A 16,854-nucleotide genomic window follows, 5' to 3' on the forward strand; every position below is an offset into this window, starting at 1 on the left:
GCTGCATTTCACAAATTGGCCTCTTGGGGGAGAATTTCTCTGCCGCAGGAACGCTATTTCTCAACTGTCAGAGAACGCGTGGTTGGGTTTTCAACATTCTATAGCTTTTGTTTCCGGTACGGGTCTACGTCATGCTGTACCTAACATTGCTGCTTATGGGATGGAGTGTTGACGATGTCACAGACCATTTATTAATTGCAGAGACAGACCTAATGCGCATTTGTTCATCGCAGCCACATAGCCTAGGCCTATCTGAATTTGACAGTAGGCTATTGTGATGAGATGTATCCTTTTTGTGAATACACCACTCAGTGTACAAAATAGTGTACACGAATAGTGTAGCCTACAAGGATAGTGTAGGATTTCGCCATCCACAAGTTTATTCCATTACGCATGTTTTTTTTTTTCAATTCATAAATCGGCTCCGTCAATAGGCTACAGCATCGGGTCTAGACTGGAGGCTACACTCACCTGTGGCCCAAGTTATATATTTTTGTTTCATTGTGAAATTAAAGCTGCATTTTACATTGATAAAATACCGGTTTGGTAGGCCTATGGCTATGGGTCAGAAACAGTTGAATGAGGAAGGTCGAACACAGGCAGAACGCGTTAACGCAGTTGCGCACTGAGAATCCAAAACACTTCCAAGTGGGTGAAAGACTCGAATCTCTCCTTTCTCTCTCTATTCGCTTCAGGGCCGTTTTGCATATGCTGTTGGCAAGACTAACTTTTGTTTGGTAAGATGTGAAAACCCTACACTTGTATTGCCGCTTGAAGCATAACATTAATTAGAAGACGTGCGCTGATGTTATCCAAATAGGTATCACGACATGACCAGCAGCCGTTTGCATCAGCAATGATTAGCCAGTTAGTATAGGCTATGCGTAGGCTACAATTCAGTAATTAAAATGCAACGCAGTTTTGTTCATCATATCTGCAAGAGCAACGTGGATATTGGCTTGACGTCGTTTAAAACTGGTCGAGTCGTCGGGCGGCATGCCAAAAATAATGAAACTGAAACGGATAGGGCCTATTGTTAGGCCTATGTAAAAAAAAGCCTGTCCTGTCGATAATTGCGAACAAAAAAACACGAAACCGAGACTAGGCCTAGGCGTTATTATAAGACCCAGTATGAAACCAAACCAATCCATCGAGGACTGCCCATTGCGCTTCCAATCCAGTGGGCGCATCATTTCTGCTGGGGACTAAATAGAAATGCAGTTACTAAAATGAAACCATGCACCTGAAAATAGGCCTACATTGAAATGTATTTTTATGAAGCATAGCCTATCACCATTGTGCATTAGGCCTACAGACAACGAGCAAACAGGAACTCATTTGTAAAAGCCAACAACGCGTGCGCTCAGTAGCCTATTCAGTCTGGCTTGCAAATTGACCACAGGACGAATTTGAACACGTGTTCATATCACAAATAGGGTGTTACGATATCACTGACAGACGGTTGAATTGATAGGTTTGAGTCCGACAAGTCGTGCCCTTGTCTTACTGGGCGCACTCTTTCAATTTCGGACTGCGTCTTTGACAGCCAGATGGGGGCTGCCGCGGGAGCGAAGAAAATGTCCACAACTTCGCTGAATAAATAGGCCTATCCTTTGAACTGTGTACAGCAATTGCAGATGATTATCTTATTGGATAGCCTATTTTGTGAAGGTTAACTTGTCATTAACAAGGGAATGTGATCTGATTTCAATCCCAGAACATTCTTTGTGTCTTCAAATTTCCACCTGTCAACAGCAGATCTAGACTTCTCCCACCTAGACCAGCGCGACACTTGTCTGTTTGCGAGCAGTAAACTTGGCTGATAACTTCAACTTTAGGGCTACAGTATGCAAGGCTAGACAGCGGGTTAACCAATCAGGCCCCTACTGTTGCGTTAATAATGTTTGAGATAAAGATTCTTCAGCGCAGGATATCAGAAATAAACAAGACAGCGCAGATGGCTATTAGTTTTTTTTTTGTTTTTTTTTTAAAAATATGGTCACAATCGCGTTATTACGCATCATATGCAATATGCGTATTATTTCATGAAACCTCAAATCGGAAGCAATAGCCTGTACCCAGCACTTTCAACCCTTTCTCAGATTAATGGCAGCCTAATTGTCCCAAGCGATTTTGAAATCAAACTGAACCATGCACGGAAGACTCGCATTGGATAGGGACTGGGTTTCAGCAAAATGACACAGCAAGGTGCACAAATAACAACGTGGGACTTATGATGCGTCCTTTTCAGATTAATTGTGGACATTGGGTGAACTATTTGGCGGTCAACTTTAGGCTACAGGGTTGGATTCCAGGTCAAAAACAGCTGTGCTGCTGACGTAATATTAGTAATAGAATGCTTGATGAAACGCGCCGAGATTTCAGAATGTTGAAGGGTCTAACATTCTGCACTTCCACGCGTTTCAAACAGGCGGCGTAGGGTGCATGTACACAATGATAAAAAATAATGGACATGAAAACAAGTGATCATTCAAAATTAACTCCACTAACCACAGTAAAGCAAAATATTAACAATGAAAGTTATTCTAAATAGCATAATAGGGCACCTTTAAATGGTTATATTTATGATTGTTGTCAACATGGCATGTTCGGTGTTAGCTAGCTAGCTGTATACCCATAACTTTCCCTGATTGTCGCTCCCAACGCAGGACGCTCCCCGGTCAGCTCGCTCCCACTAGCCAGACTATCGATCCCATCTATTTAGTAAGCTACTCAAAGACTTTCAAAGCTCCCAAATGTCTCGTTTTTAACCCTCTCGGCGCCAAAGGTTTTTGCCCAAAACGGATGTACCATAGGCTATCGCCGATGTCATTCTGATGCACCAAACCCCAGCTGGTATCACAATTTTCTGTTGCTAATAGACTCAGTCAGGCCGCAATTTGACATAGTTATTACTATTATTATATTATTAGAATAGCATTGCTATTTATTTAGACCTGCAGACGGCACAAACAGTGTCGAGTAGCGTGAACTGCGATTCCAATTTGCACCGAGTAGAATGGGCACGAGACCTGTGTGTCTCAGGCGCCTCCCACTCAACATCCCCCGCTGTTGGCAGGAATATGCACACTTCTTTTGTCTTCATTTACTTTTCTACTTAGTATACAAGCTCCTCTACAAACATCCCGACCCCTGTCACCCTGCAGGTGTTGACTATTGAGTCTGTAACAGGCAAATTACGACGCGCTTCCTCATCCCCCGTTGCAATGAACGTCGCCAGCATAGCGACAGTATAGCCTACAAAGCAGCACGCAATATTTACCTCGCGTCTTGATCGGAAAAACCTTCCCTTCCTCATTATATAAGTCTCCTGCAGAAACAAACACTTCTATTGTGTACTTACAAGTGAATGAATGAAGGGTTTTCCTGTTACAGTCTCCATGATCGACAAATAAGCTATCGATAGTCTCCCTCAGGCACCATAACATGGTAAGTTCTACTGCGGCAGAAAATACACTCCTGTTTGCATATTACCTCATTTAGGGGCGAAATATATGATGAATACATATGTACAACCATGACAAGTTACCATTTGAATGCATTTGGTCGTTTATTCAGTAGAATTATCCACGTAATGTCACGGCAGAGTTGCTTCCGTCTTTCGAGTTGTTTCACAGGGGAGGAGTTACTTCCGCAATGAACGCGGTTTGTAGTTTTGTAGTTTTCTTAAACAAAATACCATATAAGGTGTCCCAATGTGTTTAGAACTGAAGTAAAACATGTCTGCCACCTATAGAGGTGGAAGTTGAACTACATTTGATATCCTATTTGAAAAAAACGACCGTTTTATACAATACGGCATCTCGTCGACAAAAGTCGCCTGTGGCGCCCAGAGGGTTAATGGCATGTGTCTTATTAGAAATTGGGGCCGCAATTTCATTCTACACCTACAGTGGTGGTCTGATAATAGCGTGTGACTATCTGGTTCTGTAAAATGCTCAACTTAGCTTACCGAGCTAGTTTAAAACATTGAATGATCAAATGGTAATGTGTTGAGATCTATTTGTGTCCGATAAGTTCATGGTGTATTATTACATCAATCCATGTCAGCCACGAAATGTATTATCATCCAGGCTTTTTAAATTAAGTAAACACTTTCGTGCTGTACGTAGCACGGACGGACACCATGCTTCTTCTTAGAAAGTTTCCTGTTTACTAGGTAGCCCGGCCCCCCTCGCGATTTGATTGGCCCTGTCATCGGATAACTTTCAGCCTCGCAAAACGACCGGGGTCCGCTAGACTGCCCCCGGGAGCAAATTCAATTTGCGGTCGCTAGGGGCGTCTAGATTTCTAGGCTAGCAATCACCGGTAACACTGTAGAATAGCTACCTGTAAACAGCTTTATACAGGCATGAAAATCCCTCACCTTTCGGCGAAATTCGCCATTTTGAAATCAAAATGGGTCATTTCTGTGAATCGTGTAGATCCGAGGAGAAAATTTTAGGGGGGGGGTCGAGCGAGGAGAAAAGTGTAGCGCCAACTTACTGTATCATTGTGTAGCGCTCTACCGCAGAAAACTTCATCCAGTTTCAGGAGAGATTACACAACTGACAATGATGTTTGGCCAATCACCACATTTGTTGCTGTCGGCACAGCCAATAACGTGAACGACCTCAATCTAAGTCCCGCCCTTCATACTTTTCTTTGAAAGCGCAGTTTAAAACAGGTGCCGCTTTGGTGGCTGGCGTAGTTCTAGAACATCTCTGATTATAAGAAAATGTCCAAACGATCTGTCACAGATACACGTTTCCCAGAGAGGTAGCTATTTGAGATCATGATTCTTGTTATGAGAACATCAGGACGCAAGCATTTCGATGAGAAGTGAGTGGATGTTGTTAGCCACAGTGGTTAAGCTGATTTTCCTAATAATTTGAAACCGCATTTGCCCTGCCCACGTGAAAAAGTATTTATTCTCAAAAGAGCTCCGTTAATGAAAGCTTGGGTAGGCCTACGGCACGTTTTCCTGACGGCTATTTTAACGGGTCTGTGCGCTACGAAATGGCGAAAGTATCTAGTATGGGGAAGAAGCGCATACAGGCTACGCGAAGCATCATGCTTCGAATCATATGCTGCGGCTTCTTATAGCACGCACGAGAGAGAGGGAGAGGGAGAAAGAGCGAAGCCTAACTTAGTCAATCGTTTGACACGGGACAAATTGTTATAGGAATCATGCCAAGTTTTTTGTAATCCCTTGGTAGCCTACATCTAAATGACATATTAAAAATCTACCGATTTATATTTAGTGGAACACGGTCAAACAGTTTTTTTCACGGTCAAAGTTGGAGCTTTCCTATTTTTTTCATAGGGAAACAGATATACTAGGTGAATGGACTAAAATGTGAGTAGTTTGGATACAATTTCAGTAGTTTATCCAAACTGTGACAAAGATTTTTTTGTATTACAAGTTGTCTGAAATATGATGATTAACTGTTCAAACGAGATCACAACCAGGCAAGCGTTGAGGGGACATTGGATAGTGAGGAGGGGTGCTTATGCCATTGGGGGGCATTAGTCTATTTTATTGGCATTGGCAGGGTTTTGATGAGGTCAATGGGGTGTTAGGAATCGTATGATGAGGTCAAGGGGGAATTTTTTTTTTTTAAGGTTGAGAACCAAAACCCATTTTATCTATCTATCTATCTATCTATCTATCTATCTATCTATCTATCTATCTATCTATCTATCTATCTATCTATCTATCTATCTATCTATCTATCTATCTATCTATCTATCTATCTATCTATCTATCTATCTATCTATCTGCCTGCCCCCCTCATCAGACATGACAGCATGACAATCATGAAGTAACGAAGATGGCAGTTCTTCTTATGTTCACTGTCCTTGGATCGCTACAGTATGCTCAAAATTCACAATTTAAAGACGGTTTTAGCTACATTTTCTCCCATGGGAGACCATGCCCCCAGACCCCCCTAGTATGACTCTTATACAACACTGTCCCCCAAAAACGCCACTGCACACCACACCTGCGTGCGCACCGCTGCAGCACACCGCCGCTCCGTGCCACCGCCGCTCCGTGCCACCGCGCCACGCCGCACCTTTCTCACCTTTTTCACCCCTGACCCGTTTTCATGCCTGTTTATAAATAATGAACTAATTATCAACAAAATGTTTACTAATGCTTATAAATGGGCAAGAAATATTATGTTAACACAGCAGACACAGCACAGTTGCGTCGGTCCTGGAAGTTTCTCCTCCAAAGACCAGTAGCCATGAAACCACATACAACTCACACAGTAGAAGTTGATTCCCACTCCACTGTGCAGTCGGAGTTTGGTTCTTACTCATTTACAAACATCTATAAATGCTTTGTTAAATGTTAATTATTATTAAATGTTAATTAAGTGTTTATAATGCTTCTTTGGTAGTTATTCTAAAGTGTTATCCAATCACCCACTTGTAATGTATTACTAAAGGCTCTGTGTAATATTGTAGTAATATAATACTATGGTAGTCAAGTCTTTTCAGAGCAGAGCAGTGCACATTATGAGGCTATGATATAGCCTACATATATCATACCTTGAATGGCATTATTCATGTTTTCAGTAGAATGCATTCGGTTCATAGTAATGAAATTAAATGAAGCGTGTTGATATAGATGCAGTGTATGCCATTAACTGATAAGACTGGTAGCCTATCATAGTCTGTCTATTGCGCTTGCACTTAACCGAGTCTTGTATCCAATGCCACTTACCGTTCTTTAAAGTGATACTGTCCCATTTTTGGAAATAAGCTTATTTTACACCTCTCCTTGAGTTGAATAATAAGGTTTTACCGTTCCTCTATACTTTCAACCGTTCTCTGAGTATGGCCGTGCAAATTTTACCTCCAAGCTAGCAGTTAACATTGAGTCCTATGAGACCAGTTGACAGCCGGCTGGTCTCATAGGACTCAATGTTAACGGCTAGCATGGAGGTAAAGTTTGCACTGCCATACACAGAGAATGGTTGAAAGTACAGGAGAACAATAAAACCTTATTATTTAACTCAAGGGGAGGTGTAGACTAAGCTTATTTCCAAAAATGGGACAGTATCACTTTAAGGTACAGTGTATTATTTACAGTCCCTGAAACAATCTGGGCTTAGAATGCCTTAATCAAGTGCACATCAGGCATAGATGAGGCCGTCAGAGATGCCCAATATTCTCCCTGCTGGTGCTTGCCTGGTTAACACCAGACCTAATCACAAGTGAGATTAGGTCTGGGGAGTTGCCTATTGTAAATTCCATAGGGGCCGGAATACTTGGCTATTATGACACACTGCCCTGCTCTCTGATTGGGCAGAGAAACTGTAAAGGTCGGAATGCTTGGCCATTATGACACAGATCCCATGATCTTGGACGTTATGAGTCATCCTCGCCATACTGTCTTTCAGATCGAAACGATTGTGTAGAACTAAAGGCAGTATGGGAGTTCTCAGGCTATGCTGGTGCAGGGGAGTGCTTGAAACCGCAACAGCACATTAGCAACACCCTTACTATTAGGCCCTGACTGCCCAGACACATTTGCATGTATTTAAATTGTGCTGTAAGCCTCCATATGAATTTATACAGGAATTAATATAAACAAGCTGACTTCAAATTTTCAAACGCTCCAGTCTTCTTGGGGGAAGGGGGTGTTCTTTGTGAGACTGTATATTGTCACAATGGTGTTTATTATGTGGTAGATGTTTTGCAGTTCCCTATTGTGCTGCACATATGTTTGTGGGATTTGCATAGGCAGGAAGTGGTGCTATATCGCTGTGTAACCACATTTAAATATACAAGTCATCACTTGAAATAACCACTGCTCTCGAGCCAGCTTTTAGTAGTGGGCCATAGTGCAAAACCACATCATTGCAGCCTGCCTGCTGTCTGCTGCAGCGAAGGAAGGGGCGGGCAAAGTGTGCAGATGCAAAGTCACAGCAAAAAATACTAAACCACGCCTCTTTGTTTTTCTGTTTTCTTTCAGATTCCTGCACTACCTGGATAGCATTAACCTTGGTCTTCCAAAACAAACTCTTCAGCTTCTGGCGTCTGACTTTCAATGAACTGTGTCTGTGTCTCTGTTTGGTGTGTGTGTGTGTGTGTGTGTGTGTGTGTGTGTGTGTGCGCGCGCGTGTGTGTGTGTGTGTGCGTGCGTGTGTGTGTGCGTGCGTGTGTGTGTGTGTGTGTGTGTGCGCGTGCGTGCGTGCGTGAGTGCGTGCGTGTACCTGTGTGTGCGTGCCTGTGCCTGTGCGTGCGTGTGTGTGTGTGTGTGTGTGTGTGTGTGTGTGTGTGTGTGTGTGTGTGTGTGGTTGGTTACCTGTGGTGTAAACAGTTAAAGGTGTGTTTTGTACAGACTGTAACATATCCACATTAGTGGCCTTGATTTTTGCATTCATCTAGTGTACATTTTGTAACAGTATGTTTTTATACTGCCAATTGTTAAAAGTTTAATATAGGATCTTTTTTATCAAGAGCAACATTTCTGGATTTGACACATTTGTTGGAAGAAAACATGTAAAGGTGTTTAAAAAATACACTTGCAGATGAATTTCTAAAGCAAGTCACTGTGTTCATTATCTGGTCTTTGAAGGGTGTGAACCTCTGCTTTTCACCATGTTTTAAGTGGAGTCATAAAATGTCACATTTTCTTTATATAATTTCCCCTCACAGTTCTTAAAGTTTGTATTTATATAAAAAGTGTGGCTCTTGTTACTCTTGTGAAGCTGGAAAAATAAAACTTGTTTTTTGTTCCACAAATTATAATGCTATGTAGTTTTGTATCTAACAGTTTAGATGAATAGCCAGATTAATGTTCTTAATAGGACAAAATCTACTTTTGCCCAAACATTCTTAGTATTGTATCTAAATATAACAAGTAATATTCATCTACTTTTACTTGAATCCTACCCACCAAAAGTTGGTTTATGTCAGGCTGGAGTCTGGACAGCCTATCCTAGAATCTCTAAATGAAGTTCTCAACTAGGCTGTTGGGTGATGAGATCAATATGGGCACTTATTTCACTTTGAGAGATGCTAAAGTTTGTGTAACAATATCGCCTCGACCTCATTGCGGAGTCGGCAGGAGTTCACAAGTAAATATTGAAAAACGTGTCTGGTGGTTAATGAATAAAAAGATCATCAAACACCTTTGTGTCCGCATGCGCAGGCGTTACTGCAACGTCACGAGAGAACTTTTGACACTTGCAGTAGAAGCGAAGGCGCGGACCCTCTTAACTCCGCGCTATTTTCCCCACGTAATGGGAAACTGTCAGTTGAGGAACAATATGGCACCTGCCATTTAATTGGACGTTAAACGTATGGAAAACTTCTGTTGAGAGTGGGGATTTTATTCATGATAAATGGCAAATCACGAGCGCAACAAAAAGATTCTGCTAGAACTGGCCAAACAGCCGGATAACAATCGCTGCGCGGATTGTTGCGCACCGGGTGAGCTTGATATTGTAAATATGCTGTTCAGACGAATGCTTACGTTTGCTTTAAATACCTTTTAGTTTCAGACGTTCAGTGAGTTGTTAAACGTATGTTACATTGTGCCAAGTTGTTGAATGTTACGTTTCTTGGCCACAGAAGTGTTTCAAATGAATTGCGGCTTAACTGTAGGCTATGTCCACCACATTCATGGGCGGTGATAAGAGTGTTTAGAAATGGGGCAGTGGCTGTGTCCCACCAGGTGCTGCTTATTGACAACAGAAAATGATCATCCCAGGAATGAAATTACACAGCTTGGAATATTATGCTGTGGTGTGCTGTGTCAATTTCTACACTGTGGTCCATCCCTCTTGTAGTAATTCACAGATGGATACATACTTTCTTAATATTTTTTTCTGTACACTTTCCCATTTAGAGCCAGATTGGGCCTCCTACAAACTAGGTGTATTTGTATGCCTAAAGTGCTCAGGGACTCACCGCAACCTGCCCACAGTTAGTCGCATCAAATCCATACGGCTGGACTTCTGGGATGATGAACTGGTAGAGGTATGGGCTGTCTTGTTTTGAAAACCAAAACTGTGTGGGGGAGGTTTTCTCAGATGTGGGATCATACTGATACTGTTATGGAATGGTGGGTTTGATACAATGTTGTGATACAATGCAGATGTTTGAAATCTTATAGAGGTCTACAGTGTGGGCCTCAGTCCTCTAATGCTTGGATACAGGTAGACCAACAAGCTTGGAGACAAGGTTGAAGGTTGTAAGGGCAGGCCATTGCCGTTAACATTAACTTCTGGTGATGAAGATGCTTTAAGCCAGTGGTTCTCAACCTTGCCCTCATCCCAATTCTCCCCCTTAGCCTCATCCCAAGCCTCCCCCTTGGCCTCATCCTAAGCCTCCCAACGCCCCCATGACCTCATCATAAGACTGAAAACTCCCCCCTTAGTATTCAAGGGAGTAATGCCCCACTACTCTACTACTAATTAAGCACCGCCCCCTGTCAGGTGTATCCTTCTCAACGCGCCCCCTAGAGCTCCCCAACGCCACCTGGGGGCTGTACTGCTCCCGTTGAGAACCATAAGCCCTTGGAGATGCTTACTGTATACCTTACAGTAATTTCAAGAGCAGTGGCGACCCTGAAGCGGTCTTCCTTTTGATAAGCATAATTACATACATTTTATCTGCGTTCAGCTGAAGGAAAGTGTGAGACATCAGATTGTATTATGCCAAGGCAGACCACCTATCAAGGCAGGTGCAGACAGACCAACAGGCTTGGATCACCCAGTTTAGCAGTAGGCACAGGTAGACCACCAGGCTTTGATGCAGGCACAGACAGAAATACTGACTGGATGTCAGGAATTCATAACTGACACATTTTCTCTTGATGTCACTGAAGTTCATGAAGGCCAATGGGAATCGTGCAGCTCGAGAAATCTATGAGAAGGATGTCCCCGCCTTCTACTACCGGCCACAGCCTGGTGACTGCGAGTGAGTGCTGCTTTACTTTCACTGACATACTGCTGTTGTGGGGTTTTTTTTTTGCTCCATTTATTTGTGGTGGTTATTCAGCAAACGGGTCTACATTTGGGGAAGTATTGTATGCTGAAGCAGCACTCCCGCATCTCTGAGGAAGGAACTAACTAACGCTTCATTGTTAATTTCAACAGCAGAAAATGTTGTATGTTTCTATTCTATTTTTGTCCATTTTTTTTCTATTCTGTCTATTTCTATTGCAATTTAGGGTTCTGAGGGAGCAGTGGATTCGAGCCAAATATGAGCGATTAGAATTTACAGCAGAGAAAAATCTCCTCCAGAAGCCCTATACATCTGGTGATTATGCACCTTTATCACATACAGTATACCCTCGGTCAAAAAAGACTTGGACCACTAATTTTCATAACAGTAGGCCTGTTAATTTCAGTTGAAGTATGCAATTGGAATTTAATTGTCCTTAATTGACTTACAGTATACCCTGTCACTCCTCAGGTGTCCGCGAGGGAATCCTTTGGAAAAAGGGGAAGGACAATGGACATTTTCAGAAGAGGAAGTTTGTGCTGTCGTTCGCAGATTTTAGCCTGAAGTACTTCAACAAGGAGGATGTAAGGGATTTACGCACATTATTTTGCAATGTGCTAACTGCACGTACACATCTGTCCATCTGTTAATCCATCTGTCCCACATGACTTCTGCTCTCCGTGTACACACCCATCTCTCTGGCTATTGTTGTTTTTTAGTTCTTTTCCTCCCTTTTTTTCCTCTTTTTTGTTTCTGCTTTTCCTTCTCTCTATTTTTGTGTCCTCATTGCACTACAATTAATCATGATGAACACCTATTCCACAAACAGGAATCAAAAGGGCCCAAGTCAGTCATTGCGATACGGAACTTGAATGCTACTTTCCAGCCACAGAAAATTGGACATGCACATGGTCTTCAGATTGCCTTTTCAAAGGAAGGCTGCACAAGAAACCTTTTTGTTTATCATGAAAATGGTCAGGTATGTGCGTCATAAATTTGGCAGTGGTGTTACCTCTACAATGTGTGGATAGTACGCCTTAAGTTAACCCTGTAAATATATGTGTGTCACTTTGGATAAAAGCGTCATGTAATTGTAATGTAGTTGTGGTGGTTCCACAGGAGATAGTGACTTGGTTTAACACCATAAGAGCTGCACGCTTTGCCTACCTGAAGACGGCTTATCCCAGTGCCAGTGATACTGAGGTATGTATGACCCATGTCAATTTTCTGTACTGATGGCAACTCATTCCTCGACCAAAAGCAGAACAGGGCGTCTATCAGCCATGTGCAGATTTATCCCTGACTGGTGGGGAGATGGGAAGGAGAGAGAGAGAGGGTTGGGGGGAGGGAGGGAGGGTGACCCTGTCAGCTAAACGCATACGTTTTGGCATTCTATTAGCAACACACACAAGGCTTATTTTAAGAAAACAAGCTCCGGTTTTGAATAGCGGCAGCACAATGCGGTGCAGGAAAGCCAGCCAAATGCATTTGAAAGGAAGTTGCCTGGAGTTTCCCTCAGTAAATGTCACTATTCGCTCCCTCATATCTGCTAATGGACACACAGAGAGCCCGAACCAAACATCAGCCAAAAGCAAACAAACATTTCATAGTTTTATAGGTCTGTCAGGTTTCATCCCATCATGAGCTGTATAGCAATGTTCCAATGAGCTGACTCACTGTGGCATGTGCTGCTCTGCTTCTCTGTTGTATTTAAAGCTGTTACCACAGATTACACGGAGCTACCTTAAAGAAGGCTTCATGGAGAAAACAGGTCCCTCAGTGAGTATGCAGTCCATTAAAAGTCCAGTGTGTAATTGTTTTAGTAGTTTATTTCCAGAATGTATGCTGGCCCATTCGCAAATGTAATTTCTCATGAAAATCCACTACCACCACCAATTTCCAAATGTTAATTACAGGCTGAAAATTGACATTTTTCATACATAAACAACTGGATCCTCCCCATGTAAATCCCCAATTTTGAATAACCAGTCGTAGACATCTTTGGCTGTATACTGTAACTTGACCCAGTCAGACCAGTACACCTTACTTACTTATTAGACAATATTCATGATAAAGATCAAATTTGTGAATGAGCAACATACATTTTGGAAATAAAAAACTAAAATTACATTCTGAACCTTTAAACATAACATGTGTTTTGAGTGAGGGGTTTCAAGGGGTTTATGTTCTTTGTTTTCCTCATATTTGATAGCATCGAGAGCCATTCAAAAGGAGATGGTTTATCCTGGATGCACTGAACAGAAAACTGCTGTATTTTAAATCCCAACTAGTAAGAGAAAGTATATCTTTGTTCCACCTTTTTCATATTGAGTAATTATATCTATACTATACTTTTGTAATACTATAATGTATAACCATGTTTTCACCTGCTTACAACACCAGTACTGTTCTTTCTTCACAATTGTCACCAACTGACACCTCTGCTCAAAGTATCTAGTGACACGTCTTGCTGTTCTTCAGTGAATAATCTCAGTTTGAGCGTAATTTTAGGTGAGGATGGTGGGGACATGTCCATACCACTTTTGAGATAAACCTAGCTTGTCCCCACCACTTTTTCACAAATGCAAAGATAGTATACCCGGACAATTTGCCATTGTAATGTCCCCACCACTTTCCAAGCCAAACCTACACCTTAATTTGAATTGTTTTCCCGCGTGACTCCTCTTAGGATGCTGAGGAGCTGGGTGTCGTGTTCCTGGGCTCGGAGAAGCACGGCTATTCGGCCAGCGAGAGCTCGGCTGTGGGCGCGCGGGGCAACAAGTGGAAGTACGGCCTGGCGGTGCACACGCCTGAGAGGAAGTTCCTGTTCATGTGCGAGCAGGAGAGGGAGCAGAGGGAGTGGCTGGAGGCCCTCAGACAGGTCATCGCTACGCCCATGCAGCCCCAGCACTACACCAGTAAGAAGAACACACACATGCAGCCCCACCACTACACCAGTAAGAAGAACACACACATGCAGCCCCACCACTACACCAGTAAGAACACACACATGTAGCCCCACCACTACACCAGTAAGAACACACACATGTAGCCCCACCACCACTACACCAGTAAGAACACACACATGTAGCCCCACCAGCACTACACCAGTAAGAACACACACATGTAGCCCCACCACTACACAGTAAGAAGAACACACACATGTAGCCCCACCACTACACCAGTAAGAACACACACATGTAGCCCCACCACTACACCAGTAAGAACACACACATGTAGCCCCACCAGCACTACACCAGTAAGAACACACACATGTAAACCCATCACCACTACACAGTAAGAAGAACACACACATGCACATGTGTGTGTGTGTGTGTGTGTTTGTGTGTGTGTGGGGGAGGGGGGTTAGATGCTGATTGTTGTCCATGATCATTGTCTTGTTTTGTTTTTCTGTGATGTATTAAAAACATAATAAAAAAAATTGATCACAAAAAAAAGAACACACACATGTAGCCCCAGCACTACACCAGTAAGAACAGACATGCAGCCCCACCACTACACCAGTAAGAAGAACACACATGCAGCCCCATCACCACTACCAGTAAGACCATAGCCCCATCACCACTACACCAGTGAGAACAGAGACATGTAGCCTGGCAGTAAGGCTGGCAATATGCTTTCTGTGTGCTTTAAATTGCACATGCAACCACGTACGACCGAGTGCACATACTTTCTTTAGTACAACTGGAGCACTTTGCACAATACTTATCTAGGGGGCTGATAGCCACGTGGCTCTCGTTAATGTTTTCCACCATTGTTTGACTCCACACATGGACCGCAAACTCAAAATATCAACAACTCAATTTTGTCAATATTGTACCGTACGCATGCGTCTGCTACCTTGGGTGAGGGGTTCTTCCGCGTGCAAAATCGGCAAAAATGTTAAAATTCGCATGACAACATGTTCATGCACGAAATGTGCCCGCGGCCCGCACACCCATGTCCTACAGCAAGCATATCGGCAGCCTAAGACCATACACATGTACAGTACACTGGCAAGCCAGACTACACCAGTAAGACCATAGATATGTGAACATGCAGCCCCACCACAACACCAGTAAGACCATAACCCCACCACAACACCAGGAAGACCATACACATGTAGTAGGGGTGTCAACAATGATCGATTCAGCGATCCGAATCGATGCGGGGCATGGACGATCCAGAATCGATCCGGCAAGTTCCAGAATCGATCCGGCAATTTTTTTAAGTTTCAATTTCTTCCATGGATATTTCGGGAGCAAATGAACGTTAAATTAAATAAAAGCACTTCAAAACATTGCAAGACTGATACAGACTGAGACAGATTGATACAGAAAACAGCCAATAAATTGTTGCTCAGTATCTGACTACTTGTATTGCCTCATGACTGATTAAACATTTGTTTGCTTTCAGTAGAAATGTAATGCATTGCAATGCATTGTAGAATTGAGTCGGATCGGATCGGATCACATAGAATCGAATCGAATCGAATCGCTACCTCCCGAATCGAGATCGAATCGGATCGTGAGGGCAGTGCCGATCCACACCACTAACATGTAGATATGCAAATTCACGCAAGTCTGCCACAATGTGTGTGTGTGTGTGTGTGTGTGTGTGTGTGTGTGTGTGTGTGTGTGTGTGTGTGTGTGTGTGTGTGTGTGTGTGTGTGTGCGTGCGTGCGTGCGTGCGTGCGTGCGTGCGTGCGTGCGTGCGTGCGTGCGTGCGTGCGTGCGTGCGTGCGTGCGTGCGTGCGGGCGGGCGGGCGTGCGTGCGTGCGTGCGTGCGTGCGGGCGGGTGGGCGTGCGTGTGTGTGTGCGTCTTCTGTTTCTCTTTTTTATGTCTTTCTCTGTTTGAATGTGTCTTGTCCTTTGTAGCTGTCTATGCATGTAAGTCTATTAAATCAAGTGTATGGAAGCAAAGCATGTTTAAAGGGACACAATGTAGGATTATGTGGCCATACCATGCCTGTCTCTAAATCTACACGCCAGGAAAAAATGCTGTGTACCTAAGCTTTCTGTGAGAATGTTTTTCATCCCACAGTGCCATCAGTCAATAGTGCCTACAAATGTGAATATGTCTGGTGGTACGTAAAGGGATTTTTTTCATTTGAGAGGCTTTTCCCCCAATGTTCATTCGGGTCGGTCAGCTAAAAGTTACATTCAGGGTTTTCTGACAGCAGGCCGCTAAAATGGCCAGGAGAGTCATCGTTCACTTACTAATGACTCAAATAAGCGTCGGCTGAGTTTAACTTTTAATCCTACATAGTGTTCCTTTAAGTATGGAATGTTTTAATATAATCTCTCATGTGAAAGTTCTAATCCAACACCATTTTTAACAGCTGAAGCAACCTTGAAACGCCGGAGGTGACGATGACGGACCCAAAGGACCAGCTGTTTTCTACTTACTGATTCCAAGTTTTATACACTGAGGAGATGCCCATAGTTTACTTTTTTTAATGGCAGCATGTAAATAGAGACTGTTTTTATAATATATTTTGGACGTGTTCTGTGCTTTTTTTTTAACTGACAGAGGGTGGTGTTGGGACTGAATAAAGCATTTCATAATTTTCAAAATATCATAATTCCTCGCTATTTTTTATTGTTATTTTTTTAAAGATGCTAAATGTAATGAATGCCGGTGTTAGAGGCCTAGCACAATTTTTTGGTACCCATTCTATTGAGCCCATGCAGCTTTTCTAATCTATGTAGGCCTACAACTATAAGCAGAGACACACTTCCCAGCTTCAGATACGGTAATAACAGTTCTGGGGGGAAAAACATAACTTCGTAGAAAATTCTCTGAATTGCCTAGAAAGGCTATATCAGCTTCTAGTGTCAAGTCAAGTGGAGACATTTTTTTCTTGCTCTTAAAATACTGTCTCTG

General features: G+C 42.9%; 2 protein-coding genes across 4 annotated transcripts in view; both read left to right on the forward strand.

Annotated features, from left to right (window-relative positions):
• Positions 1-8,193, forward strand: part of atad5a (ATPase family AAA domain containing 5a) — a 32,444-nt gene extending 24,251 nt beyond the window's left edge. For both annotated transcript variants that reach the window (XM_063223497.1, XM_063223489.1), the window contains exon 23: positions 7,988-8,193. In XM_063223497.1, coding sequence (XP_063079567.1) covers positions 7,988-8,066 — 79 coding nt within the window. In that variant the 3' untranslated portion in view covers positions 8,067-8,193. The remainder of the gene's footprint in view (positions 1-7,987) is intronic.
• A 1,017-nt stretch (positions 8,194-9,210) lies between these two features.
• On the forward strand, positions 9,211-16,461 carry adap2 (ArfGAP with dual PH domains 2). Of its 2 annotated transcripts, none has more exons than XM_063213620.1 (11): positions 9,211-9,450; positions 9,869-9,999; positions 10,850-10,941; positions 11,195-11,283; positions 11,440-11,552; positions 11,798-11,947; positions 12,088-12,171; positions 12,685-12,747; positions 13,181-13,258; positions 13,658-13,925; positions 16,310-16,461. In XM_063213620.1, exons 1-11 carry the CDS (start codon positions 9,363-9,365, stop codon positions 16,336-16,338), a joined length of 1,185 nt encoding a protein of 394 aa, XP_063069690.1. In that variant the 5' UTR covers positions 9,211-9,362; the 3' UTR covers positions 16,339-16,461. The 2 variants fall into 2 exon arrangements, with proteins under 2 accessions (XP_063069690.1, XP_063069700.1); XM_063213630.1 differs by having other exon boundaries at positions 13,658-13,886.
• Positions 16,462-16,854: the final 393 nt, after the last annotated feature.

Source organism: Engraulis encrasicolus, chromosome 2 (genome assembly GCF_034702125.1).
Source record: "Engraulis encrasicolus isolate BLACKSEA-1 chromosome 2, IST_EnEncr_1.0, whole genome shotgun sequence".
NCBI lineage: Eukaryota > Metazoa > Chordata > Actinopteri > Clupeiformes > Engraulidae > Engraulis > Engraulis encrasicolus.